This window comes from Schistocerca serialis, chromosome 2, assembly GCF_023864345.2.
Source record: "Schistocerca serialis cubense isolate TAMUIC-IGC-003099 chromosome 2, iqSchSeri2.2, whole genome shotgun sequence".
NCBI lineage: Eukaryota > Metazoa > Arthropoda > Insecta > Orthoptera > Acrididae > Schistocerca > Schistocerca serialis.
Genome location: NC_064639.1, coordinates 307746295 through 307768681, shown reverse-complemented (window position 1 = coordinate 307768681; position 22387 = coordinate 307746295). Strand labels below are relative to the sequence as shown.

Below are 22387 nucleotides of genomic sequence, written 5' to 3'. Positions count from 1 at the left end.
TTACGCGAACTACTGCAATACAGCGAGCGTCAATACTGCCAGCTAAATAAAAAACTCTAAGTACTAAAGCCACTAACAACTAATAGGCATGTGGTTAGCAAAGGAAAGATTTTGTTGCTAACCAAATTATGTATTTTTTACCTTAATAATGTGACATCCAATTCAGGCACGAACATAAATCGTCATTGACAACTGGTACAAAGGTATACAGGGTGAGTCACCTAACGTTACCGCTGGATACATTTCGTAAACCACATCAAATACTGACGAACCGATTCCACAGACCGAACGTCAGGAGAGGGGCTATTGTAATTGTTTAATACAAACCATACAAAAATGCAGGGAAGTATGTTTTTGAACACAAACCTACGTTTTTTTAAATGGAACCACGTTAGTTTTGTTAGCACATCTGAAGATATAAACAAATACGTAATCAGTGCCGTTTGTTGCATTGTAAAATGTTAATTTCATCCGGAGATATTGTAACCTAAAGTTGACGCTTGAAACCTCCGACGTTCAGTTGCGTGTTGTAACAAACACGGGCCACGGTCGGCGAGCAGCATCTGCAGGGACATGTTTACGATGACGACCGTGTTTACGAGTGTGGCTGTAGTGCACTGTTGTGGTTTGGTCTAGCTGTCGCAGTGTCCGCATGTAGCGCTTGCTGCTATTGTTATTCTGCATTCGTCTCCGCACGCAGACCAACTGTAGTACACCGTGTTACCAGACGTGTGTGATAGTGTAGTGTTGTAGGAACTGTGACCATGGTGTATTCGAACTCTGAAAAGGCGGAGATGATATTCATCTATGGCGAGTGTCAACGAAATGCAGCTGAAGCCCGCAGGGTGTATGCAGAACGGTACCCGGACAGAGAGCATCCAACGTGCCGCACATTGCAAAACATCTACCGCCAACTGTATGCAACAGGTATGGTCGTAGCACGCAAACGGGTCCGTAACAGGCGCGTCACAGGAGAAGCGGGTGCAGTTGGTGTGTTAGCTGCTGTTGCCATGAAACCACACATGAGTACACGGGACATTGCGAGAGCCGGTGGACTGAGTCAAAGTAGTGTCACGCGCATACTGCATCGTCACCGCTTTCACCCGTTTCATGCGTCGCTACATCAGCAATTACATGGTGATGACTTTAATCATCGAGTGCAATTCTGTCAATGGGCATTAACAGAGAATGCGTTGCAGTTCTACCTGTTTACCGATGAAGCGGGTTTCACAAACCACGGGGCAGTGAATCTACGGAACATGCATTACTGGTCCGTGGACAATCCTCGCTGGCTCAGACAGGTAGAGCGACAGCGACCGTGGACTGTAAATGTATGGTGCGGAATCATTGGCGACCACCTCATGGGTCCTCACTTCATTGCAGGGGCCCAAACAGCTGCAACATACATCGCGTTTCTACAGAATGATCTGCCAACGTTGCTCGAAACTGACCCACTGGAAACGCGTCGACGTATGTGGTATCAGCATGATGGTGCACCTGCACATTCCGCAATTAACACTAGGCTGACCCTTGACAGGATGTTCGACGGGCGTTTCATAGGACGTGGACGACGCATAAATTGGCCAACCCGTTCTCCTCATCTTACACCTCTGGACTTTTTTTTGTGGGGTACGTTAAAGGAGAATGTGTACCGTGATGTGCCTACAACCCCAGAGGATATGAAACAACGTATTGTGGCAGCCTGCGGCGACATTACACCAGATGTACTGCGGCGTGTACGACATTCATTACGCCAGAGATTGCAATTGTGTGCAGCAAATGATGGCCACCACATTGAACATCTATTGGCCTGACATGTCGGGACACACTCTATTCCACTCCGTAATTGAAAACGGAAACCACGTGTGTACGTGTACCTCATCCCTCATGGTAATGTACATGTGCGTCAGTGAAAAAGACCAATAAAAATGTGTTAGCATGTGGGCGTAATGTGCTGTTCCAGTCTCTTCTGTACCTAAGTTCCATCACCGTTCCCTTTGGATCCCTACGTAATTCGGTGCTCTCCGATACACACGATCGAACAGCGGAGGAGTGGTACTCAAGCGTCAACTTTAGGTTACAATATCTCCGGATGTAATTAACAATTTACAATGCAACAAACGGCACTGATTACGTATTTGTTTATATGTTCAGATGTGCTAACAAAACTAACGGGGTTCCATTTAAAAAAAACGTAGGTTTGTGTTAAAAAACATACTTCCGTGCATTTTTTATGGTTTGTATTAACGAATTACACTAGCCCCTCTCCTCACGTTCGGTCTGTGGAATCGATTCGTCAGTATTTGATGTGGTTTACGAAATATACCCAGCGGTAATGTTGGGTGACTCACCCTGTATAATCACGAATAATATTCAGTCTCCAAGTCGAACATGTACAGATCGTTAGCCTACGTCAACATTTCAGACCTCTACCCTCCATCAATGCCAACTTCTCACATCTAACATTCACCACTGCTGGTCGTTCACCTCCAACTGCTCAACAGTACTTCCGCCACTGCTGGCGACTAACTTCCAAGTGCCCAACACTACTGGCGCTTAACTTCCAACAACGAGTCCAACCAGCCACAGAGACTCATACAAAGTAAGCGCAGTCAGATCCAATGTAAAGCGCTACACAGAATCAGCCCACTTACAACATGTCCTATCTCGCGCTTGCCGGCCGGCCGCACACAGCTCTGACTCCTCCCGTGTTGGAAACTGAAGAGCGACTTCAGTGTTTACGTCCAAACGAACTTCTCCTTCTCCATGACAAACCAAGACGTCACACAAATCTGTGCAGTCGAATGGAGTTCACAAAACTTCATTGGACTGTTCTTCCTCATCCAAACTACAGCTCGGATCTCGCACCTGAATACTTCCATCAGTTCGGCCTAATGAAGGACGCACTCCGCGAGAGGCAGTACGTGGATCATGGGGAGTTTGCTTATACGGCAAATTTTGGCTCCGATGTCGACCAGTAGAATAGTACTATGCGAGCATACAGGCCCTCCCAGAAAGGTGGCTTAAAGAAGTCGCACTGAACGGAGATTATGTTGAAAAATAGGGTTTGGTAGCCAAAAGAGTCGGGAATAATATGGTATACTGGAATCCTGAATAAAAGTAACCTGTTTTCAGGAAAACATTTGTTGCATTACTCATTGAACCCACTGGTCTAAATGGCACGTAACAGATGACTTTTGCTATTTGGGCTAAATTTAGGGTCTGTAGATCCCTAAGCTGACTAACCTCTAAAAACAGTTTCTTTTTCGTAATTCTCGAATCAAAAACCTATACTAGACATGGTATTGCGATAACTACCTTGCTTTGGTTGAAAGGTTCTGTTGGCGTTTTCTGCGTGTTTGCGAATTATACTAGGGCTTTCTAAAACTCCAGAAAACACAATGTATTTCTCTTTTCTATTTCCCCAAACATATTGCAACTTCTAAATGCCATTTTCCGTGCATCTACATTTATTGCTGTACAAAAGTATTGTACAAAGTGGATGGTTTTTTACTATTGTAGTCCTAAAAACAGTAACATGTGCGTCTTTTTTCATTTTGATTGCTCGCCTGAAACTCTACGAATTGTGAAGGGACAATTATGCAGGTCATCTTGTATTTATGGCTTTTTACGGTTTGACAGCATGTCGTCTGCAAAGTAGTCAGAAGGCGTTGCTTGAAGAGTTATTAATTTTGAAAATACTTCTTCGAGAGTCAGACTGATGTACGTCCTGTACTTACTTATCTCGTTCTGTTATGCATCTGTTGCTGTGTCTTCCATATCTTTTACCCTTCTCTCCCACCTTATATAAAACTTTTTCATACACGAAACGAAATACGGGACAAAACGGACCTCCACATATGCACGGAAAGACATTATATTATTGTTACCATTCATTTATTCAGCATTTTGCTTCTACCGTATGTGGCGATAATTTTGAAAGTTTTTTGTGTGTTTTTGGATGAGTCTGCTGGGACAGAACTTATTTGATGTGGAACTCATTTGATGTGTATGAGCACGCACGCAAACTTGTGTGTGTGAGAGAGAGAGAGAGTGTGTGTGTGAGAGAGAGAGAGAGAGAGATGGAGAGAGAGAGAGAGAGACAAAATGGGGCGGGAAGGGGTTGATCAGCAGGTGTTTTGTATAATAGGGGATGTTTAATACGGGCTATCATGTTTTCTTTCAGGAAATTTCTTGGTGTAGTTCATTAAGAGTAACAAATAATGTTTTTTTGCATAGTGTTGTGTAATAGTTCAGAACTTTCGTTCCTTCTGTTACTGCTTTTGCATGTGATAGTTCTCCTTTACTGCAAGTTTCCCGCAAAGACTATTGCATTCTCCGAGATTTGTTTCAATAGGCAATTTGAAAATAGTAAAACACACCTGAACTCTGTATAAAATATTACAGCAATAAATCAAGACCCATAGAAAATGGCACATATGTGTCGAAACATGTTTTGGTGGACAAAAATATGAAGGACAGGGTTTAACAAGACGCTGAGTTTAAAAACACAAATTTGAAAAATGCATCATTTAAGGATTACTATCAAATAAAATATAATATTTTACTATTCAGTTTATGGTTTCTTGAACTGATGCGATGAAAAATGAAAATAATTGAATTCATTAAGATGTTAAATAAGTTTTATTAACATCCCTGTGGACACATATATTTTTTAAGGAAATAAAAAAGTTGATATTTCTGTCCATGCAAAAACTAGTATTTTAATTTTAAAGACGGAATTACAACTATAATCAAACGTGTATGTTAGGCAAATGCAATATAGCAAACGATATGAATCAACAAAATAAATTTCGTCAACATTGTATTAAAATTCAACACTTTCTCAAATAATTAAACAACTTTAAAAAGTTAGTTTTAAATAGGTTATTGGCTAATTGGTTTGCGCCTTCACTTCTGAAGCTGTGTATGATATCTATGTAGATAAGTTAGTACTCACAAAATATGACTTTCAATATTAGCACAGAGATTTGAAGTCTCTTTTTCAACAAATTCAATTTCGACGATGACCTTTTTCCACTGGTGTGTCTGATCATAAATGACAGGAACATTTCGATGTGGAGAAAATCGCGTTTGACGTTTCAAGGATTCTGGTTTCGATGTAATTATGTATGGACAAAACCGTCTTTCTGAGAACTCGAACTATTTTCAAAGTACCAAAACACCGTTAACCATTCCTTTATGAGTCTGTGCAGTTTTACCAAATGAAATCCCGTAAGTGTGACCGGGCACCATTGCGAGTTTGACGCGAGAGGAGTGCTGAGTTTGAGAGAATTTATATCTGTGTCAACCGAAAAGCCCATAGGAAATAGTCTTCCACGACTATAAGGGAGTCCGCTTCAAAGTATAAGGGACGATTAAAAATTTTCCGTTTGAGGGCGTTGGTGCAGCGTATATGCAACGTAACGCGTCACCGGTACAGGTATATAATCACCTACATGTAGGAATTTTTGTCTTTCCGACGTGCGTCCGGTAAATGCGGAAACGTAAACTATGGTGACCAAGGCACTGCTATTCTTTCCTTGGCTGCCGATGGACAAACACCGGTAGACATCGATCAGAGAATAAAGAATTTGCTTGAGGCAACAGGTCTGTTGAAAACTCCCTCGTTGAATGATGCGAGAAGAAGCACTGCTGCTTTATAATACCACAAGGTACCGTAACGCAGAAGTTACGCCAATTCGAGGGGTAGTGGAAGAGAATCGAGCACTCGCCTTATAGTCCTGATCTCCCCCCCATGCGATTATCTCGTCATCGGTCACTTGAGAAAAAGCTTTCACATGTCGACGATTTCTGTCGGACTACGAAGTGCAGCAGGCAGTTACGGACTGCTTCACGCAGCATGACACGGTATTTCACCGAACGGGTATCTCGAACCTGCTGCGTCGTGGGATGATTGCCTCAACTCTCACGACTATTTTGCCTGATCTCCGTACTGATTCTGGACTGTACGGCCTTCGAAAGTTTTTCACCACCTCTTATTTTAAAACCAAGCCTTTTTTATGTGACTACTTAAGCTCTCCCGGCATATTAACTAATAATTTCTTGTCGGTCTGCAAATGGGTTATACAATCGTCTTGAACTAATATTACAGCTGTCCATCTAGCCACCCTCTTCAGGTGACAACAGCCGCGCGGGGTAGCCGTGTGGTCTGGGGCACCTTACCACGGTTTGCGCGGCTTCCCCCGTCGGAGTTTCAAAATGGTTCAAATGGCTCTGAGCACTATGGGACTTAACTTCTGAGGTCATCAGTCCCCTAGACTTAGAACTACTTAAATGTAACTAACCTAAGGACATCACACACATCCATGCCTGAGGCAGGATTCGAACCTGCGACCGTAGCGGTTGCGCTGTTCCAGACTGAAGCGCCTAGAACCGCTCGGCCACATCGGCCGGTTCGGAGTTTCAAGTTCTTCCTCGGGCATGGGTGTGTGTGTGTGTGTGTGTGTGTGTGTGTGTGTGTGTGTGTGTGTGTGTGTGTGTGTGTGTGTATGTGTTGTCCTTAGCGAAAGTTAGTTTAAGTTACAGTAGATTAAGCAGTGTGTAAGCCTAGGGACCGATGACCTCAGAGGTTTGGTCCCATAGGAACTTACCACAAATTTACAATTTTTTCAGGTGATAAAAAGGAGCGCATGTGGTGGTTATTTCGGGTCCGTAGAGCGAGGAGCGGTTTGCTATGCGAGAAAATATAGTTAAATCAACACCCTACGCTGCCGACAGAGTACGGGGACGGTTGAAAAAGTGTGCCCCGACCGGGACTCGAACCCGGGATCTCCTGCTTACATTGCAGACACTCTATCCATCTGAGCCACTAAGGGCACAGAGGATAGTGCGACTGCATGGACTTATTCCTTGCACGCTCCCCGTGAGACCAACATTCCCAACTTAATGTACACACACTACATTCGTAGTGCCCCTGCCCATTACACTCGTTACTCGTGGCAGACAATCTTACCGAGTCCTGTAAGAGTTCGGGCAAGAAGAAGGTCAATGGTCGGTCAGCCTTAGCTAATTTCATTTCCTGTGCTCATACGCGCAGTACCTATGCCTCACAGACAGGCGCGTGAACAATTTACGCCGATGTCAGCATTTGAGAGATGACGTGTAGTTGGGCTCAAAGAATACCCTTACAGCAGAACGGTACGTCGACGAAATCCCACGCCCTGTTTTGTTGCTCTCCATGACAAACATTCAGGGCTTAAACTTCAGCAAGATAATGGCCGCCCGCACACGGCGAGAGTTTCTAGAGCTTTTCTTCGTGCTTGCTTAACCATATCTAAGCCAGTACGGTCGCCGGATCTCTCCCCAACTGAGAACGTTTTGGAGCACTATGAGCAGGGCCCTCCAACCAGCTCGAGATGTTGATGATCTAACGCACCAAGTGGACAGAATTTGACGCGATGTCGTACAGGAGGACATCCAATAACTCTGTCAATCACTGCCAAGCCGAATAACGGCTGGCGTAAGGGCCAGAGGCGTACCAACTCATGAGTGACTTGTTCAATTTGTGAAGCTCTTTCTCTCGAAGTTGTACTCATTTGTTTGTCTGTAGATGTTCGTCCCCTTAGCTAGGTGGTAACGTGCTCGCATTCCATGCAGCGGGCCGGGGTTCGATTCCCGGCCGGGTTGGAGATTTTCTCCGGTCGGGGACTGGGTGTTGTGTTGTCCTTATCATCATTTCATCCTCATCACCGGCACGCAAGTCGCCCAATGTGGCGTTGAATGAAATAAGACTTGCACTTGGCGGCCGAACTTCCCCGAATGGGGGACTGCAGGCCAACGATGCCATACGCTCATTTCCACAGTCTGTAGATGTACATCACATGTACCGATTTCCGTCCTATTCGGATAATTACTTTCTGGTCCATTTTTTTTAATTTTTTTATTTCACTGTATCTTGCACACAGACATATGTAGGGCCTATCTAAGATATCCCAATTATACAGTCTTATTACATTATATATTATATATTACATTATATATTATATATTATGTACATATTATATATTACATTATATATTGAAGCGATTTCACAGCTCTACAATAACTTTATTATTTGAGATATTTTCACAATGCTTTGCACACACATACAAAAACTCAAAAAGTTTTTTTAGGCATTCACAAATGTTCGATATGTGCCCCTTTAGTGATTCGGCAGACATCAAGCCGATAATCAAGTTCCTCCCACACTCGGCGCAGCATGTCCCCATCAATGAGTTCGAAAGCATCGTTGATGCGAGCTCGCAGATCTGGCACGTTTCTTGGTAGAGGAGGTTTAAACACTGAATCTTTCACATAACCGCACAGAAAGAAATCGCATGGGGTTAAGTCGGGAGAGGGTGGAGGCCATGATATGAATTGCTGATCATGATCTCCACCACGACCGATCCATCGGTTTTCCAATCTCCTGTTTAAGAAATGCCGAACATCATGATGGAAGTGCGGTGGAGCACCATCCTGTTGAAAGATGAAGTCGGCGCTGTCGGTCTCCAGTTGTGGCATGAGCCAATTTTCCAGCATGTCCAGATACACGTGTCCTGTAACGTTTTTTTTCGCAGAAGAAAAAGGGGCCGTAAACTTTAAACCGTCAGATTGCACAAAACACGTTAACGTTTGGTGAATTGCGAATTTGCTGCACGAATGCGTGAGGATTCCCTACCGCCCAGATTCGCACATTGTGTCTGATCACTTCACCATTAAGAAAAAATGTTGCTTCATCACTGAAAACAAGTTTCGCACTGAACGCATCCTCTTCCATGAGCTGTTGCAACCGCGCCGAAAATTCAAAGCGTTTGACTTTGTCATCGGGTGTCAGGGCTTGTAGCAATTGTAAACGGTAAGGCTTCTGCTTTAGCCTTTTCCTTAAGATTTTCCAAACCGTCGGCTGTGGTACGTTTAGCTCCCTGCTTGCTTTATTCGTCGACTTCCGCGGGCTCGCTACGCGTGGAACTTTCCCGCACGTGTTCAACCGTTTCTTCGCTCACTGCAGGCCGACCCGTTGATTTCAACTTACAGAGGCATCCAGAAGCTTTAAACTGCGCATACCATCGCCGAATGGAGTTAGCAGTTGGTGGATCTTTGTTGAACTTCGTCCTGAAGTGTCGTTGCACTGTTATGACTGACTGATGTGAGTGCATTTCAAGCACGACATACGCTATCTCGGCTCCTATCGCCATTTTGTCTCACTGCGCTCTCGAGCGCTCTGGCGGCAGAAACCTGAAGTGCGGCTTCAGCCGAACAAAACTTTATGAGTTTTTCTACGTATCTGTAGCGTGTCGTGACCATATGTCAATGAATGGAGCTACAGTGAATTTATGAAATCGCTTCAATCATTTGTAATAGACCTGTATTTATTAACAACAATAATAAACTTTTATGTAGAAAAGATCAAGGGAAATCTCTGTTATTGATCATGAGGGATTGTTAAAGTGCAATAAACTTGGAGTTTTGGTAAACAAATAACGGGGATAGGGTCAACCGAAAAAATACGAAAAGGCACGGAATATTTAAACTTTTTTCCATCTGTGAATTAGTTATGTAAATTAATAACAGAAGTGGATCACTGTAATATTAACAGATATGAAATAGAGTAAACACACCTTACGGCATCTCCATTTTTCGTTGATCCATGGTAGTTACCCACAATTCTAACAGAAGCCCCAATTCATGAATTTACAGCATGATAACGCCACAGACTGCGGCAGACATCATCAAAGGAACTGCAAAACGTAGGAGGTACGAGACTGTCTAAATGCTTGCTCACGAGATTAATTCACGTCCGAGCTAACGTCTCCTTGCTTCGTTCAGTTAAACGGACTTTCTCAGTGTATTTGTACAGCACCGGCGAGCGAAGCGGAGCGCGAACGCAGCAGATTCTGCTCAGCGCTTCACCTTCGCCTGTTGCCACGCTATTCCGAGCACGTGCGTGGATGAGACGGTTTCACGGCGAAGGCTACACATGCTGGAAGCTTAGGCAGATGCATTTGCAATGCAGTGCGGACACTCTAAGAGGCAATAATTGCAGCATACTTTTATAAGAAGGGTTTTATCACACATGTTTATATTTAATTTTTTATTTTTCTCTCAAAGCAATAAATTAAATAAATAAATTAGATAGCTGTTTTTCAAAATAAAAATCAGTCGTCTGTTGCAGCTGACAACTGATTTTTATTTTGATAAAAAGAATACGCACTGCAGTTGCTGAACAGCAGCCATGAGCAAAAACGTAAGATACTGATAGTATAGTGAACAGAATTACAAAAACCTGTGCATATAGGCGTGTTTATAAATTCCTACTCATTTAGATTCTTGAAAATGTTAGGTATCTGAACTTACAATTCATCATACAGTCAGGCGCGTGGAGTTAGACATTAAAATCTGCTAAACCCCAACACTGGCAAGATTTTATCAGTTTCAAAGCGCAAAAAAAAGCACGCATACATAATGATTTAGTTGCCCCTACCGCTGTGTTTCATGCAGTCCACATCGTCTTCAAATCCACGAGCAAGATTTTCATATTCTCTTGCTCGCTGTGCGCGAACTATAAGTATTAGCCCTACAGAAAAAATGAACACTAACCTTTTTTAGAAAATTTAATATAGTTGAATCTTGTACTAGGACACGTTTCCGCTAAACGCCATACTTTTCGAATTATTCAATAATACCGTCTAAAGGTGACTTTCAAAGGCGTATTTGTTGGATAATTCGAAAACCGTGTCTTCAGAGGAAACGTACCCCAGTAACTGCATTAAATTTCCTACATTCTTTCTGTAGGACAAATAGTTCGTGCGTAGTGAGCAGAAGAATATGAAAACGTTCTGCGTGATATCTGAAGATGTTGCGGCCGCGTAAAACAAAGTGGTAAGGGCAGCTGAGTCAGAGTATAATGAACCAAACATTGTAATAACTTCAGACAAATAAATCGAAAACAGTCTTCAGTCGTTGCAAGTCTTTGAATCTCTTTGAGTAGTCATACCAAAATGTCTGAATTACTGGAACATAGTTAGTCATGTCTGATCCACAAATGCCTGCCTTGAATTCCTAGAAATATTGTGTGTCAAGAGCTTGAAACTGATTTTTCTATAGGATTAATTTTTGTTTGATAACATCTAACTCGTCCACCATATCTGTTACCAAACGGATCTCCCCTAGCATGAAGATACTTAATGAATTCAAATAATTGATGTCGAACATAAAAAATTTGTCACTAATTAACCCTGTTTTTCCTTAATAGAACCAGCATTCAGTCTTGTTCGTCAGAAGAGAAAGGCGTCAAATCATGTTTGGTTGTGGTATTGTGCATAGTGAGCAAGAGAATACGAAAACGTCCTGCATGATATCTGACGTCGTTGCGGCAGCGTAAAATAGATTGGCAAGGGTAGCTGAATCAACGTGCATAATGAACCAAACATTGTAATAACTTCAGTACCTTCTCTATGCCGTCAAGAATATTGATCTTTGTGTAACATTGTATAAAGAACATATATATTCCTGGGGTGCCGGGTGGTACGCTATAAGTCTATCAGCTTAAGTTATAAGTAATCAGGGACGTCAGCAGTCAAAGGCGAGAATGGTCTGACAAATAAATTGTGGTGTTTTTCCAACTCATAACAGTTTCATGGCATATCAAGGACATTTTATAGCCTTCAGACGATACGAAAAGTAGAACAGTTCCCATTGCGCTTTGATTGATGTGGCTGTTCCACTTTTTCTTTTTTTGGACAGATGCGAAGACGCCATAGTATTTCTAACGCTTAACGTAAATGTAATTTAATACAAGTAGTATTGCTAGCAAACTGCCTGGCGTCTTTCAAGACGACTGTCTAGTTTGAGCGCCGTGTGGCCGTCTGACTGCACCCACGGATCGTTCTTTGGTTAAGCCAGGTATGATCCACATCTACATCTGCATCAACATTCCACATCCATATTCTGCGGACTACTGTGAAATGCATAATACAGAGTACTTCCCACTGCTCCGCCTATTAATGATTATACCCGTTTTATTTTGTACGGAGTAGGGGAAGAGTACTCCTTAAATGTCTCTGCAAACAGTAATTAGTATAGTCTCATCGCAGTCCCTGCGGGAGTAGTATCCAGACGGCTGTAGTGCTTTCTTAGATTCTTCCTATTATACTGGTTCCTAAGCTTTTGTAAGCAAGGATTTTGTGGGATAGCTGTCATCTTCAAGCTTCTACCTGTTGAGTCTTTTCAGCTTTCCAGTGATGCTCTCTCATTATTCAAACAAGTCTGTTAGTCATATGACACATCCTTGGCAAAAATTCTAAGATGTGTCGTACGAGTGTTTTATAAGCAATCTCTTTCGCAGATTGAATGATTTCTCTCAATGCAGCGCAACTTCATCTTCCGGCCCTTATTGATGCACCTCACTTTTTTTTTAGGTAACAACCTGATGCTAGGCTGTTCTGTACAGTATTGCCCACGTTTGTTGTGACTGTAAAACGACATCAAAGAGGAAGGTAGTCTCGACGGACAAAAAGTGAGACGCAATGCATAGGGTCGATTAAGGAGAATTGTTTAAAAAATTACTGCTGAATTTGATGTTTAAGCATTTGCAGAATCTGTTGGGTGCGTGTCTGCGTCACAGCCCCAGTAACGTAGACAACAACGTAGGCGGCGCCTAAACGGCCCACTACAACCACCAACATTACATTCAGGATCTGCGGGTTGCTCGACGCCTGGGCTGCAGGCGCTTCCTCGCCAGAGGAGTAGCTACTCCGCAAGCTGCGCGCGCAACCATCGATGGCGGCACCGTGATCGCGCAACTATTTTCTTCTCCCGAGATCACGTGACTACACATATCTGCGCGAGCAGCATCCATAGTGGCGCTGCGATCACAGTCTCGTGATGACGCGCATATCCGTCGGCCTGCCTTTATAGGCTATGACGAGGCCACCAACAGACAGACTGTTTTCCCAATCCGGTCGAGCGCCGCCTTCTAGCGGTAACCGACTCATCCCGACCCCGGCTTATTGGATTACCAACGCTGTCAGTTTCGCCGGCACCGGCGTGCCTGTGCCACAGCACTACGAAGGGTCCACGCCAGTATCCAGTACCGTATGTCATGTTACTGTTAACCATCTGCAGTTAACCACTGCAGAGATCACTGGGTATCACTTTTTACTTCCTGTGTCGTTGCCATCGTGCAAGGACACAAAAGCTGGACGTCACTCTTATAGATGTAAATGACTAGCTCGAAATGGCAACTCCCCTAGGACATGACTTGTAACCTTTAGTTTACTGTACGAATTCAACAGATATGTGGCTTTGGTGTACAACCACTTTTTCAAAAATATCTTATGGTGCATAGAATATACCACCTTCTCAATTATTTTCCAAAATGACGTCAGCAGTGAAACGGGCTGGTAAAATACGTACAACTCCGTGGCATCACTCGTCGACTTTCCAGCACTGCGGTATCATTTTCTAATGATATTTAATGTTAACATGGGGCAAGTGAAATTCAAGTGTGTTGAAAGTTTATTATTCGAAATAATTATCCTTCAAAGGAACAGGCGAAAAAAAAAATAAGTGAACACAAACAGCAGCAAAACTACCAAACAAAGCACGTACACGCTACATGGTAACGATATCTTGAAATGTGTGAACAATGAAAGGCATATACAAGTCCACATTTAACCACTGCAACGTTCCTGCCTTACTTTGTTCTCTGATACCGCGAGCTGCGGAATTTGAATCCCTGCCAGACGTCATGGACGTCGATGACCCCTAGAGGTCTCTGCACCATCGAGCCATAAGCTGTGTTGGCGCGCGCCTCCTGGCTCATATTTAGAATGAGGGCGCCACAGTGGAACACGTGGTTGCAGTGGCCAATAGCGGCGTCCCCGATAGCGTACTTGAGCGCCTGCCTCTCGCTCAGCCTGTCCACCTCCCAGATGATGCCCTCTCTCCCTCCATTTATCCCTCCTATCAACTCTGATCCTCACCCCCCCCCCCTCCTTTCCTCTGTCCTTTCCCTGGGCTCCCTCTTCCCCCACCCTTCTATCCTGTTTTCTCCCTGCCTACCCTCTCCCTACCTCCCTCCCTCCCCCCGCCGAGTCCTTTTGTGTTCCCCTCCTCTGCCTTTCCACACTACCTGTCGTGTCTGCCCAGCAGCCCCCCCTCTTATGGGTCCTCGTCCTCCATCGGCTCCTTTCCCCCCTCCCCCCCCCCTTCGTTTTTCCTCTCCTTCCCCCCTTTCCCCCTTTTTTATTTTCCCATCATCTGTCCAGGTTCCCCCCACCTGCCATCGGCTGTGGTATGTCATATTTGCCAACTTTTTAGTCCAGTGTTCAAGTGATTGTTCAGTGTTGTTCGTCTTTCCAAAGTGTTGTGAACAGAAATCATGCTGTCTCTGGGTGTGAATTTTATGTCTCTTGTGAACAGAAACCAGACTGTCACCGTGTTTTTTTTTAACTGTCTGTCTATTATTTTACCCGTGTGCTTCATATGTATTTTATTAGCATCATCATCCCTTTGTTTCTATGTTTTAAGTTCCACTTTTTTTCCGCCATATTACCATTTAAGTCTCCGATTTTATCGCCTATTTTTATTGTTTATTATCTTCATCTTTTTAAAACAAATTCTGTAGGCTGAAGAGCAGCATACTAAGCTGCTGCCAACCCGCCCCCTTCGGAGGGGAATCGAAACTCAATAAAGAAAAAACAAAGCTCAGTCTCTCAGCCTGCCAGTCTAATCTTGCGTACGTCTCAGGACATATCGCCTCGCCTTAGACAGCGTATTTACTTTCGTGTTTTGTTTACGAGTGGACGTGGTTGTCTAGTTAGGTTTTCTTGACTCTGTTGTTCGTCCTTGTTGTTGTCGTAAGGTCCTTCGTTGGTCGTGTCCGTCCTCTAAAAGTGGTTCAAATGGCTCTGAGCACTATGGGACTTAACATCTATGGTCATCAGTCCCCTAGAACTTAGAACTACTTAAACCTAACTAACCTAAGGACATCACACAACACCCAGCCATCACGAGGCAGAGAAAATCCCTGACCCCGCCGGGAATCGAACCCGGGAACCCGGGCGTGGGAAGCGAGAACGCTACCGCACGACCACGAGATGCGGGCTGTCCGTCCTCTCCCGTTCTGTTGTTGCTCGCGGGCCGCTCCGCGGATTCCGCCACGTTTTCCGTCACTTCAATCCCGCGACTGTTCCGGTCGCCGTTACAACATGTTCGAAAATATTTCTCCATTTCCTGCTACCCCAAACATGATGACATCTTACATAGCGCAAATGTACTGCACTGGTGTCGATTGATACATGCTCTGGAAAGATTCATTTAAATTAGGAATAAATTATTGCCAGTGGTGACTAGTAGCCAGGTTTACTTGCCAAAATTGGAGGTCGATATATTGTCCGGAATGTCGATGTTCCTATAATTCAGAGAAGTAAGTATTGATACTGAAACATCGATGTATAGACTTCCGACATCGAGGGTCGTAGGACATCGGTAACATAGACTCACAGTGCGGTTGAGTGCCCCGCAGCGTTCGAGGTCCCTGAGCAGGCGCACGTAGAGGCGGTCCCCGGCGGCGGGGTAGCTGAGGATGTCGTGTGACAGCGAGGCCCCCCAGAAGAGCGCCCAGAGGCGGCGCCGGCACGTCAGCAGGGCGCGGCCCAGCCGGCCCACGTACTCCAGCAGCACCTCGGCCGTCAGCCGCGACCCCGTGCACAGCTTGGCGTTCATCGGCTTCTTGTGGCCCACGTCGTCCTCGGACAGCTTCATGTACGGCCGCAGGTAGTAGTCTGTTGGCTGCAGCACGAAGCCCACCTGCCGAGCACACGTTCCCCCACTTACCACACACAACACTCTTGTTCTCAAAATACAAATATTTATTACCGAGCGTCCACTCCCACAGCGAACCTATCCTTGCCCGAATCAGACCTCAGAAAATTAGTTTCCAAAAAATATATAAACCCCCCTTTCCACTGTTACTTCGAGAAATCTAGTTTCATGCCATTGCTACTTTGATTCCTACTGTAATGAACACTGATGCGCCAAAAAATAATGACCACTTACTAAATAGCATGTTGGTACACCTAGGAAACGTAATACAGCAGCGATTCTGCCTTCCATGGATTCCACAAGTCCTTGGTAGGCATTCAAAGATATGGGCAAGACCCTCTAACCATCTCTGGACTTTGACGATCTAATGCACCAATTGGACAGAATTTGGCACGATATCGCCCAAGAGGACACCCAACAATTCTATCAATCAACGTAAAGCCGAATAACTGTTTGCATAAGGGCCAGAGGTGGACCAACCCGTTGTTGACTTCTCTTGAAAAAATCAACCAATCCCTCTTCTAACAATACCACTTGCAAAGTAGGTTAGAAATCAGATTAATTATGTTGCTCACGCAGCATATGTTCGCTTTATAGGGCAACAACGAAGTTATTGACTGTGGATGGTATCGTCAGAATTGACTGTGGATGGTATCGTCAGAATGGAAATAATGAAGTCACTGTAAAAAAGTCATTAATTTTGGCACTTATCTTGAATGGATTCCCACGTAGATTTCGTCGAAGTTGTTATGGCTCATCTTGTTGATTCTAGGGTGATTCCACTTTGACTGCTAGAAGGTCCAGATCTGTATTTTAGCAATATTTGAAGACCTAACAAATGCGTTTTTCAGAAATTTGTTAATGATCAAACAATCCCAGATCAGAACAATGGTATGGTAGAAATAATTTTTGACTTCGTGTTCACGATCCTAATTTTTATTAAACTTCTTGTAAATTCACATATACTTCTTCTTAATTGTCACATCATCGAGAAAACAGTTTTGTATCAATCTTCATATATTTAATTTCCACTTTAACCGAACACAATACTTGAATGTTCTTTTATAAAGCGAAATAACAACTTAACTTCTGCAAAGTGAAACAAAGACTGCTCTGTGCGCATTTGCGCCAAAACGGTTTCAATTAAGTCAAAGATTATGACAGTCTCACAGAAATGAATACGCACAAGAACCATATCACTGTAATATATCGATACATCGGAGTACCTATACATTAATAAAACCAAATGTGAATATTGTCACAAAAACATGTCTGTTACGTCGCAGAAAAGTAGTGCGATATTACTGGTATTGAGAACTGGGTTTGGAGTGCCGTAATGGTCATGTAAATAAAGAACCATTACATTCTGAAATTGTAATCATTTCTTTGCTGTACATGTACATCACATCTACCGATTTCCCTTCTATTCGATAATTTCTTCGTGATGCGTCTTTTTTTGTCTAATCATTGTTACTGAACGTGAACAACCTATTTAGAGAGCTTGCAGATAAAGGGTTTAAAATGTATGACAAGAAACTGAACAGAATGAAATATACCTTGAGGTAGCTGAAGATGCCCATCCAGGGCGCGTCCTCGCCGAAGGCGCTGCGGTAGCCGGCCGCGTGGAAGGTCTTCCAGAGCCAGGGGCAGTCGTCGAAGGCGACCTTGTCGTTCGGCCAGCACGCGTTGCGCAGCTCCGCCTCCGACATGCCCGCCAGCACCGGCACGAGATTCGGGAAAGTGTTGTCGCCCACCTGCCAAACAGACAGACTACTCCAGTAGATCACCTTCGAAGCGTCCACTTCATCCTCCGATGAGGCTCCAATTGAGCCACGATGAATTTCTACTCTGCAGGTTTGTGCTTAACTATACTACTGCTAGCCATCAAAAAATTGGAAATCTGTGGTTAGGTCTTATGGGACCAAACAGCTGAGGCCATCGGTCCCTAAGCCTACACACTGCTTAATCTAACTTTAACTAACTTACGCTATGGACAACACACACACACCCATGCCCGAGGGAGGACTCGAACCTCTGACGGGGGGAGCTGTACGGACCGTGACAAGGCGCCTGAGATCAAAAGTTTAACACCATGAACGGAAGCGAATAACAAAATATCACTGTGTGTTCGCATACAGCTCAGAGGGGAAGAACACAGGCTTCAATCTGTAAGTCATTTGCGGATATATAAGCTGCGAAATTAAGAAGACATAGCTGCTCTGGTTACTTAGTTACATGCTCCATAGATCGCCTGAACGATTCTTCTATCGATATAAGACATTATGGAAATGAATGCTCCAAACCAGCTGCAATAAGGTAAGGCGTTTTTTAATATTATACACGATAGGCCTGTTTCGGCTTATTGCCGTTACCAAGTGACCTGCGAAATAACATTAGTAAGATTATCTGTATATGAATTGTGGCTGTTTTACGTTTACATTTGCGCTGTCACTTACGTCTAGCTGGAAGTGACGACCATATTGCCTCTATTGTAAAGTCTGTCTGTCAGTCTCAGTAAGTAGTTCTTGTAGTAATCTAAACGTAAAAATACGTTTTTGTCAGATATTTTGACAGTTGAGTTTTGACAGTTCTTTACTATGATGCTAAATGTTTACAAACTATATACGGCTTAACAGAGATTATTACGTTAGCTATCGTTGTTCTTATATTCCTTTAAATTTTATCTATGGTCCATGTAACTTTTGTTTACCATATGGCTATGTCTTTTCGTGTTGTATTATGTCAATAAAGTTTTCTAGACAGTATTTATGTTTAAAATCCGGGTGTTCGTTTAGAATTTCCGGTGGATATTTCCTTGTATGAATATAAATTTCCAGTTCTTCGAGATTGTTCATAGTAAGTCCTTTCGGTATTTTGTGTAGTATTACAAAGTCAGTTTCAATTTTCTCCGCTTTGTAGTGTTAAGTTTTCTGTTCTTCTTTTTATTTTTTCTTTCTTTTACAGCCTACCAATTTTCAAATAGGAATTCGTCTATGGAGTAGAAAAAGTTAACCAGAAGAAATGATTTCAGATTAGATTTAAAACTTCCTTTGATATGTGTCAATGTTTTACGTTCTTGGACACACGGTAAAAAGTTTTCTTGGTGTATATTAAACTCCTTTCTGAACCACTGACAACTTTAATAATGGCTACTACTACTAAATACTTCGTCCGAACAGGCCTTGGAAGGGCCAGCAGAACCGACCGACCGCCGCGTCACCCTCAGGCTATAGGAGTCACTGGATTCTGATATGGAGGGGCATGTGGTCAGCACACCACCAGTGTACGTTTTCGTGGCCAGAGCCGCTAGTTCTCAATCAAGCAGCTGCTCTATTGGCCTCACGAGGGCTGAGTGCACCTCGCTTGTCAACAGTGCTCGGCAGACTCGGATGGTGACCCGTCCTGGTGCTAGCCAAGTCCAACAGCGCTTAACTTCGATGATCTGGCAGGAACCGGTGTTACCACTGTGGCAAGGCCGTTGGCTTTTAATAATGAGTAAAACAGGCAGTTTTGTTCTTCTAGTGATCTTGGTATGGAAATCGTTCTTTTTCTCAAGTTGTGATGGATTCTATGACGAATTTCACTAGCGAATACGCAAGGGCTAATCAACAAAGACTGACGCAGGCGTTTATTAATCCATTTCACGTTTAGATGATCTTTTTTAAAGTACGCCCCTCCTAGTTGAATGTACACTTCCAGTACTCGAACACTTTGTGCAGGGCATTCTTTGTAAGGTCCTTCAGAACCGCCACACTTTTCTTGAGCACTGTTTCAAAGTTCTCAAATGGAATGCCCCGAAGCTTTTGCTTTAGCGATGAGAATAAAAAAATCACAGGGTACAAGACTGATGCTATATATGAGGCGGATGAGGTACACAGCTAGTGATCAGTTGGGCTAGAAACTGCACGACATGATTTGTGGCGTGAGAGCGCACATTGTCATGATGAATTCGCCACCCAGTCCGAGAAAGTTCTGGTCGTTTCCTTGCAATATGCTTCCTGAGTTTAGCCGATACTGACGAGCGGTATGCCGCTGTAACAGCAGTAGCAGATGGAACGGCATGCTGGTAAATCATTCTACGACAGTCAAAAAAAGTGATCACCATCTCTTTCCCTGCTGAAGAAACAACTGTCGCCTTCTTTGGTGTTGGAGAACCTGGCAATTTCCACACTGTGCTGGCTTGTTTCCCTACAGCATCATAATGATACTGCCATGCCTCATTATTGGTGATAATCGATTCCACAAATACTTCGCATCCATCAATTAAGAGAGGCAGCTCCTCACGGGTTGTCTCCATTCGTGCGGCCTTTTGTTCGGGAGTCAACACACTTGGCACCCAACGAACACAAGTTAATCGTAAAGCCAGTACCATATGAAATTCTCAATACTTCACTAAGGTCACGTAATGTTATCCACCGATCTTCACGGACTATCTCAGCACCTGTGTTGATGTTGATTTCAGTCATAGCAGAAGCCAAAACATCAGACCCACCTTCCTTAATACAAACACATCGGCCTTCTTAGAATTCCTTGAGCCGCCTAAACAATGTTACACGATGTAGTGCATCTTCGCCGTACGCTTGCTGCAGCTTTTCCTAAGCTACAGTGGCTCCATGGTTTAAATGAACACAGAATTTTGTTGCGCAGCACTGTTCCTCTCTCGTCACATCGATTGTTTGGTATACGAAATACAAAGAGCATGTACAAAACAGAGCAATATACCAATCTACCGATACGAGATTAGCAGCCTATGGATATTATACATAAAAACCCGCTCTTTTCAAATATACATGGTACAGATAGGAAAATGTCACGAATGCTGCAGGAAAAACTGAATTTAAGTCTTTGATGATCAGCCCTCATATGCATTGCGGCGACACAGTTAAAGCGCCTAACTCGTTGAAGAGGTGATGGCTGTAGATGAGCACTACAAGAATAACTTAATTGTTTCAATAGCTCAGTAATACACTTCTTCGAGTCCAAGTTTTAATCATTATTTACACCAGACATTTGAAGCATTCTACCATATTTACTGATTCCTGCTCAACTGTTGTATCAGTTGTTGGTATGACTATTCGTTGTACCAAACTGTATTTAGTGCGTTTTTTACAAAATGTAGGAAGAGTCCATTTTGTGAGACTCACTTTATAAATTCTTGGAAAAAATTATTCACAATCTCTTATGTTGATTTCTCTCCAATAGGATTTATTATAACACTAGTATCGTCTGGAAAAATACCCACTCTACTTGTTGAACTTAATGTGGAAGGTCAGTCACACGTAAGAAAGAAATTGAACCGTGTGAGGACTCCCTCTGTAATTTCTCCCCAGCCACTAAATCTTTCTTCCCTTCCAACTCTGTCGGAATTATTCAACAGTTGTGTGTTTAACGATTAATTCCATAAAACTTAAGTTTTTTTAAGAGAATAACGTGATCTACACAGAAACCTTGGAAAGAACACAAAAAATATTAATTGGCGGTATTTTACCATATAAGGCTTTTAATACTTTACGAGTGAATTTATAAATAGCAATCGCAGTCGAGAAATCCTTTTGGAATCCAAACTGTATTGTACTAAGTGAGCTGTTTTTACTTAAATATGAGGCTACTCTTGAGTGCGTCACTTTTTCGAATATTTAGGAAAGAGACGTCAGTAACGAAATTAGACGATAATTATTGAAGTCTTTGTTGCCACTTTTCTCACAAAGAATTTAACTATTGCATATTTTGGTACATCTGGGAAAAATTCCTTGGGCCAGTGATTCATTACGTATGTCACTAGGGACATTACTTATGAAGTTGGAAGAACTTTTCAAAATTCGATTTTAAATTCCATCAATACTATATGAATTCTTGTCTTTTAGAATTTCTTGTAATTCTATTAATTTTGGTGAAGGATGTTGATGCTACTTCTAGATACTTAAAGCTTTGTGGCATGACATTTTTAATATATCCTCTTCCTGCTTTGAGTAAACCATTTAATCCTCGCAACTTGTGAATTATCAATCACAATAGTGTCATTTAGCTTAATTTCTATGGTATCTTATTCACTGACTGGTTGTCGTGTCTCCCATTTGGCAATAACGAATACAGTTAGAATCATATTATTATCATTGTTAATTTGGCAGGAAATACAAACTTCACGTCATTTTAATGACTCTCCTTGAAATATTACAATACTATTAGTAGAATGCAAGTAAAATCAGATCTTGACTTCTTCTGGCCTTATTTCCCTCTTCCTCTTAGATGAGATTTTAATTTCCTTAGTTACCAATCGTTTACTTGTTTTTTTTTTTTTTTTTTTTTTTTAGTGGTTCCTCTGGATAACTTCAGACTCTGGGTACTTTCAATTTCTAACACAAATTACTATGGAATACATTTGATTTAAGATTATTAACTCTTTCTATATACACTCCTGGAAATTGAAATAAGAACACCGTGAATTCATTGTCCCAGGAAGGGGAAACTTTATTGACACATTCCTGGGGTCAGATACATCACATGATCACACTGACAGAACCACAGACACATAGACACAGGCAACAGAGCATGCACAATG

The 22387-nt window shown here is 42.9% G+C and overlaps 1 protein-coding gene across 7 annotated transcripts in view; it reads right to left on the bottom strand.

Annotated features, from left to right (window-relative positions):
- Positions 1 to 22387, bottom strand: part of LOC126457087 (uncharacterized) — a 763934-nt gene that overhangs the window by 28079 nt on the left and 713468 nt on the right. For all 7 annotated transcript variants that reach the window (XM_050093111.1, XM_050093110.1, XM_050093106.1 and 4 more), the window contains 2 exons: positions 17385 to 17582; positions 15508 to 15813 (listed from right to left, as the gene is read on the bottom strand). In XM_050093111.1, coding sequence (XP_049949068.1) covers positions 15508 to 15813; positions 17385 to 17582 — 504 coding nt within the window. The remainder of the gene's footprint in view (positions 1 to 15507; positions 15814 to 17384; positions 17583 to 22387) is intronic.